At 39.4% G+C, this 17,683-nt stretch overlaps 1 protein-coding gene across 1 annotated transcript in view; it reads left to right on the top strand.

Moving 5' to 3' along the window:
* Nucleotides 1-17,683, top strand: part of ADGRA3 (adhesion G protein-coupled receptor A3) — a 131,633-nt gene that overhangs the window by 28,075 nt on the left and 85,875 nt on the right. The window contains exon 2 of the mRNA XM_015138107.3: nt 13,786-13,857. Within this exon, the coding sequence (XP_014993593.2) occupies nt 13,786-13,857 (72 nt within the window). The remainder of the gene's footprint in view (nt 1-13,785; nt 13,858-17,683) is intronic.

Genomic DNA, 17,683 nt, shown 5'->3' with positions numbered 1-17,683 from the left:
TATAGTGTTTCCAACTTTAGATGGGTACAGTATGCTGTCGTCCTGCTTTGTCATTAGATGCCACTTATACTGTTATTTAGACCAAGGGTCACCAACCCCCGGACCTTGGACAGGTACCAGTCCATGGCTGTTACAGGAGGTGAGTGACGGGTGAGCAAGTGTTACTGCCTGAGCTCCACCTCCTGTCAGATCAGCTGAGCACTAGAATTCTCACAGGAGTACAACCCTATTGTGAATTGCACATGCGAAGGAGCTAGGTTGCACGCTCTTTATGAGAATCTAATGCCTTCGAAACCATCCCTCATCCTCCCATCCATGGCAAAATTGTCTTCTGTGAAACTAATTCCTGGAGCTAAAAAGGTTGGGGACCTCTGATTTAGAATATATTATCTCAGTTTAAATTTTGCTCATTTAAAAATACTTATCTAAACAATATCTGTGAAGTTGTCAGTTTGAGTTAGTTTATTTTACCATGTTAGTGAAAACATGTTAGAGGCATGTTCATGAACCCCGGAGGTGTCACCGTTGGGAGAGACTGGTGTGGTGCAGCAGATACTGTTGACTTTCTCGGGAGAGAGCATAGTAGCCCAGCCTGGCTGGTATTCAGTCAGTAGATGCTGCTAATGAAAACGTTCAGTATCAGCTTTATTCTCTAGCTGTGATGTCCAGTTGCTTGGATCTTAGCAGTCAGAAGGCCTGCTTTAAGTGCTTCACCACACGTTCTCATATATATTTACAAAAGCCTTGTATTGTCTCTTAGAAAGGCCTGGGGTGATAAACCGATGAGGCATTAAGTAACTGAGGGGTTAAGAACTTATCCAAAGTCATAAAGCCAAATCCTGGTGTTAAGATTCAAATTCCAGTATTTTGTATTCTGGAGTTTGCCTTCTGTGATTACTATTAAATGCTCGGTAATTATCGAGGGAGGGTAGAGACTGGAAAAATGACCCTAAATACAAAATGGGTTAGAGTTGCCAGCCAGGGCACTGAACCACATCCTCAGCCCTCGGAGGTTCCCCCGCATCTGCCTCCCTTTCTTTGAGTTGTTGGAGCAGGATGAGTATGGCACTTTAAGAATGGTTGTGGTCAGGGACATCTGACTGTTTTACAGAGGACCTGGGACTTTAGCTTTTGGTTGATGTATGAGGTTTTCTTGTTTTACACAGATACCCTTGTGATTAAAAGTATAATTCTGTTAAATGAAAGGTGGTTAAGCTTTTTCTATGAGTTGTAGCTTTCCCTGCACGACGGGGAAAAGATGGGCTAGAAACCAAACCGTCCATGAATCACTTAGCATCCAGAGAGGACATATAAAAGAGGATGGAGGCTCTACTTTTAGGAAATGACCCCTTTATGGCCCCCTAAGTGGATATACAGTGAGCCGCGTCTGTTTACTTTTTCTCCTTTCCTTTCAAAATTCTGTTGAAAACAATAGAAGAAACATAAAAATATGAAAAGAGCCATAACAGGGCTGAAAAATAAGAAAGTTGCTCTAGAGACCCTGGAAGCATTGAGGACACTGTGAAATAAATAAAGCACACTCCACGCAAAGGAACTTACAACCCGATAGAGACAGAAGTGGGAATAACTAGAAAAATGGATTTTCTTAACAGCATCCTGGATGATTCCCAAGAACTGAAACCATAGGGGGTGGCAACAAAAGTGGCTAATGAGAGCGCCTGGCCAGGAATTAATAACCTGAAACAGCTGCTCCAGTTCTGCTATCAGTCTGGCTCTGAGGGGATGGTGGTCCAGTTTGCTTCTGTGACAAGGCCATTTAGCTTAGTTTTAAATAATCTGGGAGATTTGCCAAGGCAGAATATAGTGGGCGACTGTGTAGCAGGAGGGAGAAGTCGTAGCGGGTGCCAGGTATCTTTTGTGTCTCCATCTCCATGGATATGCGATTTCTGAACCTAGAAGTAAAGGCAGTTTTGCTCTGTTCATTCACCATTATTTTCATGTGTGCTAAAGAACCCTCTGCAGCAACTAATAGTGAGCATTCTAGCCCCACATTTGCAAATATGAGCCAGCAACCAAGAAGGATCATCAGACGTTTGAGAAGAAGCCAACAGAATGAGAGGCCACCAAACCAGTCCCATGGAACCACTGGGGAAAAGTTAACACAGGAAAATTCTAATTCATAGTCTCAGATCCAAGAGTAGAGCAACTGATTGAAAAAAAAAAAATCTCCTGAGAAAGGTCGAACAAAGGAGTTCTCACAAGTTAAGTGTGGGCTTATAATGTTAAAAAACTCGGTGTGGGACAGGTATGGTGGCTCACGCCTGTAATCCTGGCACTTTGGGAGGCCAAGGTGGGTGGATTACTTGAGGCCAGGAGTTCAAGACCAGCCTGGCCGACATGACAAAACCCTGTCAGATATGGTGGCCCATCCCTGTGATCCCAGCTACTCAGGAGGCTGAGGCAGGAGAATTGCTTGAACCCAGGAGGTGGAGGTTGCAGTGAGCCGAGATGGTACCACTGCACTCCAGTGGGTGACAGAGTGATACCCTGTGTCAAAAAAAAAAAAAAAAAAAAAAAATGCTTGTGTGGGGTCAGTAGGTGGGCTGAAGGGAGAAATGGCAACAACTAAAGACTTAAGAAAATTAGTGGTCTGGATAATTAAGCAGAGGACTTATTCCAAAATTCAAAGCAGAAGGATTAAGATGAGAATTCTGAAGCAGAATTAGGAAATGTGAAGGTTGGAACTAAGAGGTGGAATATCCAGCTTAAGAGCAGATGGAGAAATAAAAGGCAGCCTAAACAATTCTTTGATTCAAAGCGTCAACAGTCGGATGCTTATTTCCAAACAACTTTTCGGCGAGGGAGCCAGAGATGTAATTATTCTTAAGAGCTGGTTTCTCTAAACGTGTACATATTTTTTTCCCACCTCATGAAATGCCACTTCCTTAGCACCTCTGTCACCTCCAGCCTTCTCATTCTGAATCACTTAACCATTTGTATTCTACATGGTGTCATTTTAATACAAAACTGCTTACACTTTTTTTTTTTTTTTGGAAACGGGGTCTCACTGTATCACCCAGGCTGGAGTGCAGTGGCATGATCTCAACTCACTGCAACCTCTGCCCCCTGGGCTCAAGCGATTCTCTCACCTCAGCCTTCTGAGTAGCTGGGATTACAGTGTGCACCACCACGCTGGGCTAATTTTTGTATTTTTAGTAGAGACGGAGTTTCACTATGTTGGTCAGGCTGGTCTCGAACTCCTGACCTCAAGTGATCCACCCGCCTTGGCCTCCCAAAGTGCTGGGATTATAGGCACAAGCTACTGTGCCTGGCCTACTTACACTTTTTATTTGAAAATAATTTCAAACTTACATGACTATTAAAAGAATAAGAATAATGGGTAGAACCTCTGTATATTTTTTACCCAGATTTACCTGATTTTCCTATATTACTAGCGTTTTACTCATTTATTCTTTTTTCTTTTTATATATGCATGGAAAATATATTTAAAATCATTTTGGGGTATATTGCCTGCATCGTAATTGCACAGTTTGTCATAAAAGTAATCTTGACTTTTTCTTTAGCATCTTTAGGTTGTGATAATATAATTTGGATGCCTGTATTAGGTTTTGCTTTTTTTTTTTTTTAACTTGGGGTTAATTTAACAAGCTTTAAAAAAATGTAATCATGCATCATTGGAAGTTTAACTGTTTTTCTTAAAAGTTAGCTGGCAGCTTACCAGGGTTGTGAGCTGCTTGAATGATAGTTCTCTATGACACACGAATGAATCCCTCCAGCCTCTCCTAAATGTCAAATTCTGAGAGATTTGATATTCTCTGCCTTTAATTACGCTGTCATAGCATATGCAATCTTCTGTTACACGACTGTTTATTTCAGTGCTGCATCGTAGTGAAACCTTAATGTGTAAACATTAAGCCATAATTAAGGATCCAGACTTAAAATTCAACCACAGTTTTTGTGTGTGCCAACAATGACAACCACTGATAAATGCTTAACTTCCTCCTTTTCCTAACAGCTGGAAGATTCTTTTGCTATCAGTTTTAAGATGGTTTTAAGTTTAGAAGGTCTAACATGTAGAAAAAGTATCTTGGGACACTTATTGCAGTATGAAGAGAAGAAAGAATATTAGACATACCCTGGTAGAATTTTTGATTTCCAAAAAGAATCCCATAAGACTTAGGAAGGAATAAGGCTGGGGCTGAGATTTATATTTCTGATCTGTACCACTGCATGCCATTAAATTATAGGTGCTATGTCATGTCCTCAGGGAAGGATCTTTGAACATACAAATTTAAATCCAGTTTTATTTTTTATTTCATTCATTCATTGCACAGATGTTGTGGGACCTTGTCTGTTGGGTCTCCTGGGAAGCACATGCCAGAGTGGAGCTAGGAGTTTAAGATGTTTACTAGGGGGAATTACTATGAAAAATAAAGAGAGAAAACAGAAGCAGGCATGAGAAGTCTTCAGATGGGAACTGCAGGTCTAGCACCTATGAAAGGAGAGGGGAAGGAAAGGTCTAAGACTGCGTTACAGCTATGAGAAAGGCTCGGCCAGCCCTTTGCAGAGTTCTGGTAGAGATCGTCCACCAGAAGTCTACTAGGTAGAAATGCAGAGTCCCGCTACCACTGCTGTGCTCAGTCATTGGCTGGGGACTGCCTGCAATGTGCATGGCCTCTGCTTGAAAATTGAAAACGGAGGCAGATCCTCTAGACATCTGTGGCTGGGGGCCCTCAGCTAACTGCTGTCCTGCCCCAAGGCCTCTTTTGGAAAGACAGCTGAGTAGGGGCATGTGCCTACAACAGTCACTCATACTTGACATTGCTGGAATGTTAACTCTGCTGGTTAGTCTGCATGTGAACCTGAGCAAGTTATTGATTTCTTTTGCCTTGCAAATTTTTGGTCATTGTTTTGAAGAAAATAATAATATCTACATCGTGGGTTTTGTTTTATTTTGTTTGAGACAGGGTCTTGCTCTGTGGCCCAGGCTGGAGTGCAATGGCACTGTCATAGCTCACTACAGCCTCGACCTCCTGGGCTTGAGCAATCCTCCCCACTCAGTCCTCCAAGGAGCCAGGACTACACGCTCACACCACCGTGCCTGGCTGTTGTCTTTACTTTTTTTTAGAGTTGGGGTCTCACTGTGTTGCCCAGGCTAGTCTCTAACTCCTGGGCTCAAGCAATCCTCCTGCCTCAGCCTCCCAAATTGCTGGGATTATAGGTGTAAGCCACCGAACCCAGCTATATCATAGGGTTCCGGTGAAGAATGATTGAGTATATTCACTGCACAATACGGTCACTCAGATATTCACCATTATGTTCTTTTTTTGTGAGGATGCAATTATGGTCAAATTGGAAAAGATTTCTATACTTTATGGGTTTTACTTTGTTGTGGGAGAAATGGTAGATACACAAATGCCTGAACAGAGTGATTTCAGATAATGAGAAGTGTTAAAACAAGGTGAGTAGAGTGAAGGCAAAATATTTCTTGACACACAAGAGCTAAAGCATACCACCCAGAATTATTTTCTGCAAAAATGAATGAATGAGTCAATGTGTCCAATCAAAGGAGGAACATTGATGAACCAAGTAACTAGCTGTGCTTATGACAAAATGTATTTAATTGCTGATGCCATGCAGAATTAAATGTAATTTTAATATGAAGAATAATCAAATGGATGGAGAATTTTGAGATTCAGTAGATACTGTCATTTTTGCTAGGAAGAATTATTTTAGAAAATAGCATTTTATTTGTATTTATCTGAAAACGGAATAAGCTGAGACAGAGTAAAACAGGAGTTGGCAGACTTTTTCTTTGAAGATCAATTAGTAAATATTTTAGGCTTTACAGACCAGAATGTCTGTTGCCACTACTCAGCTCTGCTGTCCTAGCACATCCTCAGTATTTGGTAACTCTTGGTCCTATTAAAATTATTGTAGGAGATACCTTCTGAAAGGGAAAATTTAGGGGAAATCCTTTGTACAAGTCTGTTTTACTCTGTAAAACTTTCACAAAAACATACAAAAAAAAAAAAAAAAGCAGCCATTGACAATATGTAAACAAATGGGCATGGTTGGTTTTAGCAAACCTTTAAGGGCATTGAAATTTGAATTTCCTACAAGTTTCATGTGTCACGAGGTAGTATTGTTCTGATTTTTTTTCATGTGTTTAAAAATTTAAACACTGTTCTTAGAGGTCTTAGGCTTTAAAGAAAACCAGTGGCTGGTTGGGTTTTTTGGCTTCTGAACTAGAACTTCAGACGAATGTTGGGAGTCACCAGTTTTCTTTTTTTTTTTTTTTTTTTTTTTTTTTGAGACGGAGTCTCACGCTGTTGCCCAGGCTGGAGTGCAGTGGCGCGATCTCGGCTCACTGCAAGCTCCGCCTCCTGGGTTCACGCCATTCTCCTGCCTCAGCCTCCTGAGTAGCTAGGACTACAGGCGCCCACCACCGCGCCCGGCTAATTTTTTGTATTTTTAGTAGAGACGGGGTTTCACTGTGGTCTCGATCTCCTGACCTTGTGATCCGCCCGCCTCGGCCTCCCAAAGTGCTGGGATTACAGGCTTGAGCCACCGCGCCCGGCCAGGAGTCACCAGTTTTCATTAGTGGAGTAAATGAAGGGAAGCACTGGAAATTTATTTTTGAGGAGTTAACAGTCCTGAGTTTTGCTTATCACAGGTGGCCTTAAAAATTTAGGATGTGTACCAATTGAATTTAGTGACTCACCTGGCCCAAAATCTAGCCAACCTTCCTTTCTTATCTCTTTTTCTTGTACTTGATAAACAATGTTGTAGCAATAACATATTATTGTACATGCTAAATCTAACACAGTATCAGTTTGCATTAGTACAGTTTGTAAAATGGCAAATTAGAAATGTCAAGGAGTGGAAACTTTTATTGTTTTGAGACAGGGTCTTGCTCTGTCACCCAGGCTGGAGTGCAGTAGCCGGATCATAGCTCACTGTAAACTCAAACTCCTGGGCTCAAGTGGTCCTCCTGCCTTGGCTTTCCAAAGCACTGGGATTACAGGCATACTGGGGCCTCAAAGAGTGGAAATTTAAAATACATAAATAAATGTATGCCTTGATCTTTCTGTGTGAATACTTAAAGTGCTTCCTCTCCCTGTGTCCTACAGCTCTCCATCTTTCTGGTATTTCATTTTGTAGATAGACAGAAGAATTCCATAAAATCCCCTATTATTGGAACCAATGTCAGTATCCAGCAAGTAACTTACACAGACAGTAGTGCGATGAATAATTTTGTTATATAAGTATATAATTATATAAGATATAATATGTACTATATTTTGTACAAGTGCAACTATGTCTTCAGGGTAAATTTTCAGAAGAGGAATAAGTGGATGAAACAGTGTGTATATGTTTGTACTTTTACCCTCCATAGTTTTTTTTTTTTTTTTTTTTTTCTCTGTTTTGTTTGTTTTTAAACGACAGGGTCTTGCTATATATCACCCACGCTGATCTTGAACTTCTGGGCTCAAGCAATCCTCCCACCTTCGCCTCCTGAGTAGCTGGGACTACAGGAGTTAAGCTACCATGCCCAGCTGATTGTACTGATTTATAGCAAAATATGAGTGGCTCTTTCCTTCAGAATATAAAATGGGTGATCACATTTCCTCCCCCCCCCCCCACTGTGAAAAGTTATTTATGGTATCTTGTTTTAATTTGTATTTCCCTCGTGACTGAGGTTGTCATACATCCTTTCATTTGATTGTGATCCATTGGTGTTTATTTTTCCTGAACTATCTGTTCAAGGCTTTTGCTGATTTTTCTTTTTTCTTTTTTTGGCAAAAGATTTTTAAATACTTTAAGTTCTGAGATACATGTGCACAACGTGCAGGTTTGTTACATAGGTATACACCTGCCATGGTGGTTTGCTGCACCCATCAACCTGTCATCTACATTAGGTATTTCTCCTAATGCTCTCCCTCCCCTAGCCCTCCACACCCCTACGGGCCCCTGTGTGTGATGTTCCCCTCCCTGTGTCCATGTGTTCTCATTGTTCAACTCCCACTTATGAGTGAGAACATGAGGTATTTGGTTTTCTGTTCCTATGTTAGTTTGTTGAGAATGATGGTTTCCAGCTTCATCCATGTCCTTGCAAAAGACATGAACTGATCCTTTTTTATGGCTGCATAATATTCCATGGTATACATGTGCCACATTTTCTTTATCCAGTCTATCAATGATGGGCATTTGGGTTGGTTCCAAGTCTTTGCTGTTGTGAATAGTGCTGCAGTAAACATACGTGTGCATAGTGTCTTTATAGTAGAATGATTTATGATTCTTTGGGTATATACCCAGTAATGGGATTGCTGGGTCAAATGGTATTTCTAGTTCTAGATCCTTGAGCAATCGCCATGCTGTCTTCTACAATGGTTGATATAATTTACACTCCCATCAACAGTGTAAAAGCATTCCTGTTTCTCCACATCCTCTCCAGCATCTGTTGTTTCCTGACTTTTTTTTTTTTTTTTTTTTTTTGAGACAGAGTCTCGCTATGTCATCCAGGCTGGAGTGCAGTGGCGCAATCTCAGCTCACTGCAAGCTCCGCCTCCTGGGTTCACACCATTCTTCTGCCTTAGCTTCCTGAGTAGCTGGGACTACAGGTGCCCACCACCATGCCCGGCTTTTTTTTATGTTTTTAGTAGAGATGGTGTTTCACTGTGTTAGCCAGATGGTCTCCATCTCCTGACCTCATGAACCACCCGCCTCAGCCTCCCAAAATGCTGGGATTACAGGCGTGAGCCACCACACCCACCTCTGACTTTTTAATGATCACCATTCTAACTGTTGTGAGATGGTATCTCATTGTGGTTTTGATTTGCATTTCTCTAATGACCATTGATGATGAGCTTTTTTCTGGTCGCATCTATTGGGGAGGTTTTTTTTTTTCTTAATTTTTTTAAAAGAATTCTTTGTATATTTGGAAAATTAGTCCTTTGCCTTTAATAGGAGTTGAAAATATTTGTTTATCTTTTCACATTGCTTATGGATTTTAAAAAAATCAAAAAGAAATTTTAAAAATGTGCTACATCTTAAAATTTCCTATTTGCTCTTTTCCTTAGTTCTGGGAAATCCTTAGTTATTATGGGTTGTAAATCTGCTTTTCTTCTGTTTTTCCGTTTTGTCTCTTTCTGAGGCTCATCTCTGCCTTCATCTTCATAGAGTGTTGAACTCTGTCTTCTCTTCTTCCCTGTTAAGGACACTTGCGTTGGATTTAGGGCCTACCCTAACTCAGGATGCTCTCCTCTCTAGAACCTTAACTTAATCACAACAACAAACACTCTTTTTCTAAACAAGGTCACGTTCACATTTTCACATTCACAGGTTCCGGGTGACGCCTTTCAACCCACTTCAGCCATTCAACCTGCTACAATAACCCTATTTGATTGTTTATCTGACTTTTCCCTCCAGCGGTTGATGCCCCGAATTATAGCCCCAACATATTTGATCTGAATATTTAGTACTCTTGAAATGTATTTTTAAATTCCTCTCAAAAGGATAATTATTTTGTGCCTTCTGCTATACAAGGTGTGAGTGTTGTCAGCAATTTTCCATGACTCACTCCATTCTGGGACTTGCAATAGCAAGCAACTGAGAACTTCTAATACTACTTAATGTTTATTTCTTCTGCTCCATAAACTTTTGATTTTTTAAAAAAGTATGTCTATAGTAAGTCTCCTGTTTTCGTATTCCAGCATAAGCAATATACCAAACTTAAACTTGGTGCTGTGTTAAATAGTAGCAATGGACATCAAAGACTTTCTTACGGTGTTTAAATTCAAGAGACAAGAGCTCCAAGTAGTGTTCCTAAGCATTGTCTATAGATCATGTGGCGGTAATGTCATTAGTATAGAACAGAAATGGGTGTATATGAGCTTTATGACTTCGGTCAAGTTTTATATTTTTCATTTAGTTACCTCCTAGAAAGTTTGAAATTTCAAAGATGTCAGCAAAAATATTGATTATGAATGGGTTTTAGGTTTATAATGATACATGATATTACGCATTTGCTAGTTACACAGTCCCCCATTTCAAAATTGAGTATAAAAGCTGTCTGCAGAGTAGATTTATTCATACTGATTCTGTTTTCTAGCGCGAAATCCTTAAACACATCAAATAATGTGTAGACTGAATATATTAACTTGAGGTTGTAAACTATATTTTTAAGGTTACAGTTATAACTTTTTAAGTGTGATGAAATGTCTTCCTTTTTACTTTCCTCAATAAAATTTATCATTTCTCGTACTAAAGCTTTTATGACTGAGCAAATGACAGTCCTTTGGCTGAAACATTCCTGAATTGCAGTGAGTGTAATTCAGCCACTACCTTGGCCGTTCTTTATAAGCTACTCATGTTTGGGTTTCATTCTTTACTCGGAAACGGCACACTAACGTCACTGAGGTTGGTCGTTTGTGTAGTTTTCATTTCCCTGTTCTTTGGTTTATTTTAAATTCTTAGTCACTGCAAAGTTTGACAGCTTTGCTCATTAAAACGTAATAATTAAATATAGAAAATTAAAACTAGCTGGAAAGGATCTCGGTAATCACTCTAATTTTTTTTTTTTTTTTTTGGTCTTAAAAATGAAGTTGAAGTCTACCTAGAAAAGTGAAGTGACTGTCACACAAACTGAATCATTTATTCCTTGTGGGGTTGCAGTTAAAACCCTGGACTCTGAATATAGCACCATTGTTACTTGCACTACTTTTCGTGTCTGTGAAGTTTCTAACGTCAGTCACTATATAAACATTTATTGAATATAAATAAATGAATGTGACTCTTTAATTTCAAAGCATAAATTATTTACTTGTTTTTATTTCTAAGATATACTCAAAATAAACTCAACCTCAAACTGTACTTAGCAATTAAGATTCTTATATTTATTACCAGGAGGAAAAATACTTAAAAAATAAGAGTGTTATTTTAGAGATTTCCAAAGATATTGCAGGATTATAAAGAATAAAATATAAATCAGCCAGGTGTGGTGGCTCACACCTGTAAACCCAGCACTTTGGGAGGCCGAGGCAGGCGGATCACCTGATGTCAGGAGTTCAAGACCATCCTGGCCAACCTGGTGAAACCCTGTCTCTACTAAAAATACAAAAATCAGCTGGGTATGGTGGTGGGCACTTATACTCCCAGCTCCTTGGGAGGCTGAGGCACAAGAATTGCTTGAACTCGGGAGGTGGAGATTACAGTGAGCTGAGATCGTGCCACTGTACTCTAGCCTGGGCGACAAGAGCAAGACTACGTCTCAAAAAAACAAACAAACAAACAAAAAAACCACCAAAACCCAAAAAGAATAAATTAATAGAAACCTCTTCAGTAAAATAGTGATCATTTTGATTTTTTTTTCCCAATTATTATTATTTTTGACTATGCAGAGATTCTTTTCCATCACGGATATCAGTTTTGGTGTTTGCTTTTTAAAAGCTTGTAAGCATTTTTCTCTTCAGGTCTCCTTTGAAAGAATCATTTTTATTGGAGGCATACAATTTTGTTGTTTGGATGTTTTATAATTTGTTTAACTCTTCTTCTTATAACTGACCTCTTTGGGAGTTTCTAATTTTTGTCTGTTATATGTCATGCTGACATAAAGTCGCTGGAAATACCTTCTGTCAGATTTGGTGAGTGTCCGCTCAGGATAGATACTGTTTGGGATAGCCAGGGTCATAGGCTCTTAGTATGCTCTGCCGGGCTGCTTGGCAAATCTTGCTTGAGACGTGAGCTTTGAGTTCCTATGTGAGTCTCAATTCTGTTTTGCCTGTGCTAAATAACTGCCAATTAAAAACAACAACAACAAATCCTTTGTGGTTTTGATTAGAGGAAATTGTATTTTAATCCAAATGTTTTTGATCACCATGTTTTCTCGGTCCCAATGATTGAACACTTATGTTTGCTTTAGTAACTAACAAACAGCTTTGTCGGGTGGCGGGGGGACAGAATACAGTCCAATAATATACTTGGATTGTAAGATACATCTGGATTTCAGAAAACATTTTTTAAAAAATTTGTTTATTTCGGTAGATTTTGGGGGAACAGGTGGTGTTAGGTTACATGAGTAAGTTCTTTAGTGGTGATTTCTGAGATTTTGGTGCACTCATCACCCGAGCAGTATACACTGCACCCAGTGTGTAGTCTTTTATCCCTCACCCACCTCCCACCCTTTCCTCAAAGTCCATTGTATCATTCTTATTCCTTTGCATTCTCTTAGCTTAACTCCCGCTTGTGAGTGAGAACATGACCATGTTTGGTTTTCCATTCTTGAGTTGACAGGTCAGAAAGCATTGAAATGAGGGAGGATGTGTGTCTCAGAACCAAGAAAACAGAATTTGAAACTTAATGGATACTCATTTAATATGTCATGCTTTTTCTAATTCCTCCTACCGTTCGTGAGGTAGATTTTATTCTTCCCATTTTAACAGTGATGGAACTCTGTTACTGAGAGGAGGTGTGACTCGCCTAAAATCAACATAACTTGAAAGTGATAGAGCTGGGGTCGAAACCCCAGGTATGTTTCACTTTAGGAATTCCTGAAAGAAAAGGCTCTGATATGCAGGGATTTTAAAACTTCACTTAGAGCAAAAGAAAATCAAATGTCAAATGGGTATTTTGTTTTAATACAAGGAATCCAAGTTTTTTTTTTAGACAAAATAATAATACCTAAAATCTTCTGACCCAGAGGTATGCTCCATTTACATTTTGTATACAAGAAGTGCTGTGTTGCATTGTCTCAAGAAACACCAGCTCACACTGTAGCCATTGTGAAGGGTGCCCCTGAAAGTTATGCAGTGCTGTGTGTGATGGAGAGTTTTCTGTCCCAAATGCCTGTAGTGTGCCTTGTGACCAACATTAGTGTATGTTGAAGAACTTTGCATTTGGAGTAGGAACTGCTGGGTTCAAAACCTGGGTCTGCCATTGGCTAGTGTAATCTTGGGCCCTTTACTTAACTCTTTTGTGCCTTGGTTTTCTCATTTTCCTTACCTTGATATTCTCACTCCCCAATTCGGATAACTAGCATTTTCACCTCATTCATGGATGCTCATTATTGATATTCAGGCTCCAAAAGCGACATAAAGTTACAAAACCTAGAGAGAGTGCCAGATAATATGAAGTCTCTTCTCAGGCAAGTCCGACTTTTGGGATAGGTGCAACTATGACTTCTTTGAGTCAGTTTTTGTTTTCAATTCATTTTTGATAAACATCGTCCTAAAGCGTGAGATATACTATGATTCAGCTACCTGTGTTTGTCTGTGAGTGCATGTGAAAAGCATATTTTTACACAAATGGACAGTAGATTTATATATTATTAAATTACAAATAATATTCAGCATTATTGAAATGATATCTAGAAGATACCTTGTTTCTTTATAAAGTCAGTATTTTACAGGATCATAGATTATGCATTTTTCTGCTAAGTTTCCAGTTGAAAAATGAGTATTCAACTTGCATAATTTGATTAATTATATAAATGTACATGGTATGGTATTCTTTAAGCTTATGTTGAACTTAGAGCTATTACATATCAACTTTTCTCTCAGTTTTGATTATGTGTGATACAAATAATTTAAATGGGACAAGATGCATGGGTAAACTACTTTAAATAGTTGGTTTCTCAGAGAAAGGGGAAGACACTCACTTTTTTTCAGCCATCTCAAACATTCTGGCTAATAAATGATGTCTTGGAATTCCTCATAGATTTAAACATAATAAGCTAAATTACTTTGATATTGGTAGTGTATATTAGGCAACTTATTATTATTATTATTTTTTGGTATTTTTTAGGATTCTGAGTAACAATAAGATATCCGAGCTGAAGAATGGCTCATTTTCTGGGTTAAGTCTCCTTGAAAGATTGTGAGTATTCTTTAATTATTATCTCATTATTATTTTGTTTAACACATTTTCATTGTAAATCTGTTACTAAACTCCCAACTATTCAAAATAAAAATTGAGTTTTTCTAACATTTTTTAATGAAAAATTTTAAGAATTTTATTTTAAAAAACAAGTATCTAAATTCTGTAAAGGGCCAGATAGTAAGTAAATTGGGTTTTCACAGCTGGCCACAAGTGACTCACCTCTGCCCTTGAAGTGTGAATGCAACCTTAGATAACACGCCAATGAGTATTGCATAAGACAGTACTTACGAATGATAAATGAATCGATGTGGATGTCTTCCAATAAATCTTTACTTATACCAGAGGTCATGGACCATACTTTGTTGACTTTGTTTAAGTGTGCTAGCTTAAAGCATCTATGCTGTCTTGAAATTCTGTATCTTGAAACATGTATGCTATGTTAGGCCATTCTTGTATTGCTGTAGAGAAATACCTGATACTGGGTAATTTATCAAGAAAAGAAGTTAAATTGGTTTACGATTCTGCAGGCTGTACAGGAAGCATGGAGCTGGCATCTGCTCGGCTTCTAAGGAGGCCTCAGGAAGCTTACAATCGTGGTGAAAGGCCAAGCTTGCATGTCACCATGGCGAAAACAGCAGCGAGGATGTGATGTCAAGGGGAAAATCACTTGTATAAACTTTGATATTTTATTCAGATGTCTTTGAATGTGATATGTTTGTAAATATATATTTTTCTTAGCAATTAGGTCTAGTTTTGCTTATGATATGTCACAGGTAGCACTCATATTTTTGCTTTGGTGAGTTTCAGACAATGGACATTTAATTTACTTGTATTCCGAATGCTATTCTGGGATCACATTTCAATTTCCCCTGTTAACTCATGCATTTAGGATAAAATTTCAAAATACATAAGGAAGCTACACTGTGAAACATCTCCGTTTCTGTGGAATAACACACTGTCCTCATTTTTCTTAATTCTCTTTGCTCAGCTTCACTTTCTCCATTTCTCTACGTGGCCTTTTCTTGACCCTTTTAACTAGAGGCTTCTCCTGTGATAGAACTCATGCAGGACTTCATTGCTTAGGTTCCTGATGTGTATGTAAATATATATGATCTAGCATTCTTCATTTCTTTATGCATGTCTCTGTTCTTTTCATTTAGATCAGATGTCTTTAAATTAGGTTATATACATGCATGCATATATATATATATATATATATATATATATATATATAGACACACACACACAGAGGAATATTTTTAAATGTTCTTGGCACATTATTTCAATATTCCTACCATGTTCCATGTCGTCCATGTGCTTTAGAGTATGCTGATCACACCCTTGGTTCTAGGCCTGCCTAAGCTAAGGACGGTCCTTCATACACATTCGATGGTCACTATGGTTCAGGAAAGGACCTTTGGGACTATCAGGAAAGCAGACAGGAAGCCTGGGAGGACCCATCAAAGCATGACCGCCTTGGATCATTGTGTGAGACAGTACATTCCTATTATGTTTTCTGTTCCCTACAAAGAAAAGTTACTGGGTTGACAGATACCACTTGCATATAACACAGTGTCAGGCATTTAGTATGTGCTTAGTTGATAATGAAAGGCATTAGTATGGTCTTCCCTTTCCAAAAGAAAGGATGGCAGGCACTCCTAGTTTATAAATAGTGTCTGTTGTGTTTAGAAACACATTTTATTTTTGGCACCTAAGATTGATGTGGCTGTTCATGTACACCATAAAAAGTATAGACAGCACAGCTAATGTTCTGTGCTGTGGTGTGAATTACTACCCTTTTTGCATCTATTTCTTACTTTCCCTTGTCTTTGACCTTATTTTCAGCCATTTAAAGCTAACAAATCTCTGTACATGTTAGAAACAAATTAAGGAGCCATTTTGGGTGATACTAAAGTGCTGTGATTGTTTTTAGCCAGGGGTCTGTTTATTCACGAATCCCAAAATACTTCCTCACTCCTTTATTGGGACCACAGAGATCAATATACAGATAAGGGACTTTGAGAGACCGTTTTATGAGTGGGGGCTTCAGTGTGAAAACCCAGTGTTGACCCTGGGACCTGGGCCTCTTGTGTTAGGGAACATCTTTATCTACACTGGCCCTAAGCTCAGCATATCTGAAGTACACACACATCAAGGACCAGACCTGAGTCCTGGCCTCAGTCTGGCAGTTGTGTGTGTGGGGGGGCATGCATGCCCAGTGGGGATGTGCCTCCCGTGCGGTTTTTGTGGGAGAGCAGCCCACTTTAGAAAGAAAGAAAAAGTGATGAAAGGGCTAGGCTCTTTTTTTCCCCCTGTTTATACTTTATTTTATTTTATTTTATTTTATTTTATTTTATTTTATTTTAAAGAGGTTTGTTACATGTCATGAGGGTTTGTTGTACCTATTATTTCATCACTCAGGTATTAAGCCCAGTACCCAAAAGTTATCTATTCTGCTTCTCTCCCTCCTCCCAGCCTCCCCCATCAAGTAGGTCCTAGCGTCTCTTGTTTCCTTCTTTGTGTTCCTAAGTTCTTATCGTTTAGCTCCCCCTTATAAGTGGGAGCATAAGGTGTTTGGTTTTCTGTTCCTGTGTTAGTTTGCTAAGGATAATAAAGGCTGGGCTCTTAGCTGCTCTGTTCTGGCCCTGGGAGGGAGACACTCGGTGCTCCCTGCTCCTCCAGGGGAGCGGACTTTATTCCTTCAGCACTGACTGTTGCGTGCGTCTCTGCTTATGTCTTCTAAATGAAAGCCTGAGAGCATTCTTGGCTCCAGTACTGGCGTGGAAGCCACCCCACCCACCCACTCATGCTTTCAGCAGCCCTCAACCAGCGACTGAGAGCAGATGGTGGGTAACTACCCTGCCTGCCTCACCTGTCAGGTGGGGCCGCCCTGAGGTGCCTTCTCCACCGGCCTGAGAGTGCCCGGGGACTGAATCTCAGGTACCTCAGTGGTAAAGTCTTCAGCAGCTCACCTTGTTAGGCATCATTCTCTTTCTTGTCTCACTTCCCACTTTTCTACTGGTGCATTCTGGGGTCACCCCCCGAGTAAAGCCATTATTTTCACCCTTGTCTGGGAGAATTCTACCTAAGAGATACAACCGGCCAAAGAACATGTTTGCCATTCAGATTTGCCTAGTCAGAGAGTCCTGAAGGTGAGAATAGAATAACCGGATGACTTGAAAATACAGCAGATAGGGTATGGTGTAAAAGATGGTTGGCAGAACAAGGAATTACTCACACCAAGGTCAGAACTTCAAAGCTGTGGCCTTGGAATTCCTGGAGCCAAGTCATACAGAATAAGGGTTAGGGTTTTGTAGGGTAGGGTGGGGAGAGTGGGCTGAGATAGTAAGAGCTGGCTCCGTTGAACTAATGAACATGACCCATCATTTGTTTCTGATCTTGCCCCATGTAGGAAGATAGCAGTGTATGTGTGTTTTATTTTCATAGGAATATTTAGGTTGAGTTTTTTTTTTCTTTTTTTTTAAATTTAGGAACTTAGATTTGGGGTTTTATTTTTTATGACAAAGTAACTAAATCCCGCTGGTGTCATGGAAGCTAGTTTTCTAGTTTTGGTTCACCTTTTGAAGGTAGTTTGCTTTATTTTAGGAGTCTAATGAGTGGATAACTGATGCAGATTTATTGTATCATATTAATTAAAATCATAAAAAGATAGTTGACTTAATATGAAGGTTTGGTACAAGTATTGCCTCAACAGATAATGAGCCTTTTCCATGTAGCCGATTTAAGTGTATTCAACAAGCATTTAAGGTGCTCACACTGTGCTAGGCTTGGGGTTTATGGAACATATGCAGTAATGGGGAGA

The sequence above is a fragment of the Macaca mulatta genome, chromosome 5 (genome assembly GCF_049350105.2).
Source record: "Macaca mulatta isolate MMU2019108-1 chromosome 5, T2T-MMU8v2.0, whole genome shotgun sequence".
NCBI classification, from domain to species: Eukaryota; Metazoa; Chordata; class Mammalia; order Primates; family Cercopithecidae; genus Macaca; species Macaca mulatta.
Note: the sequence above shows the minus strand (reverse complement) of the source record. Positions and strands in the feature narration are given on the sequence as shown.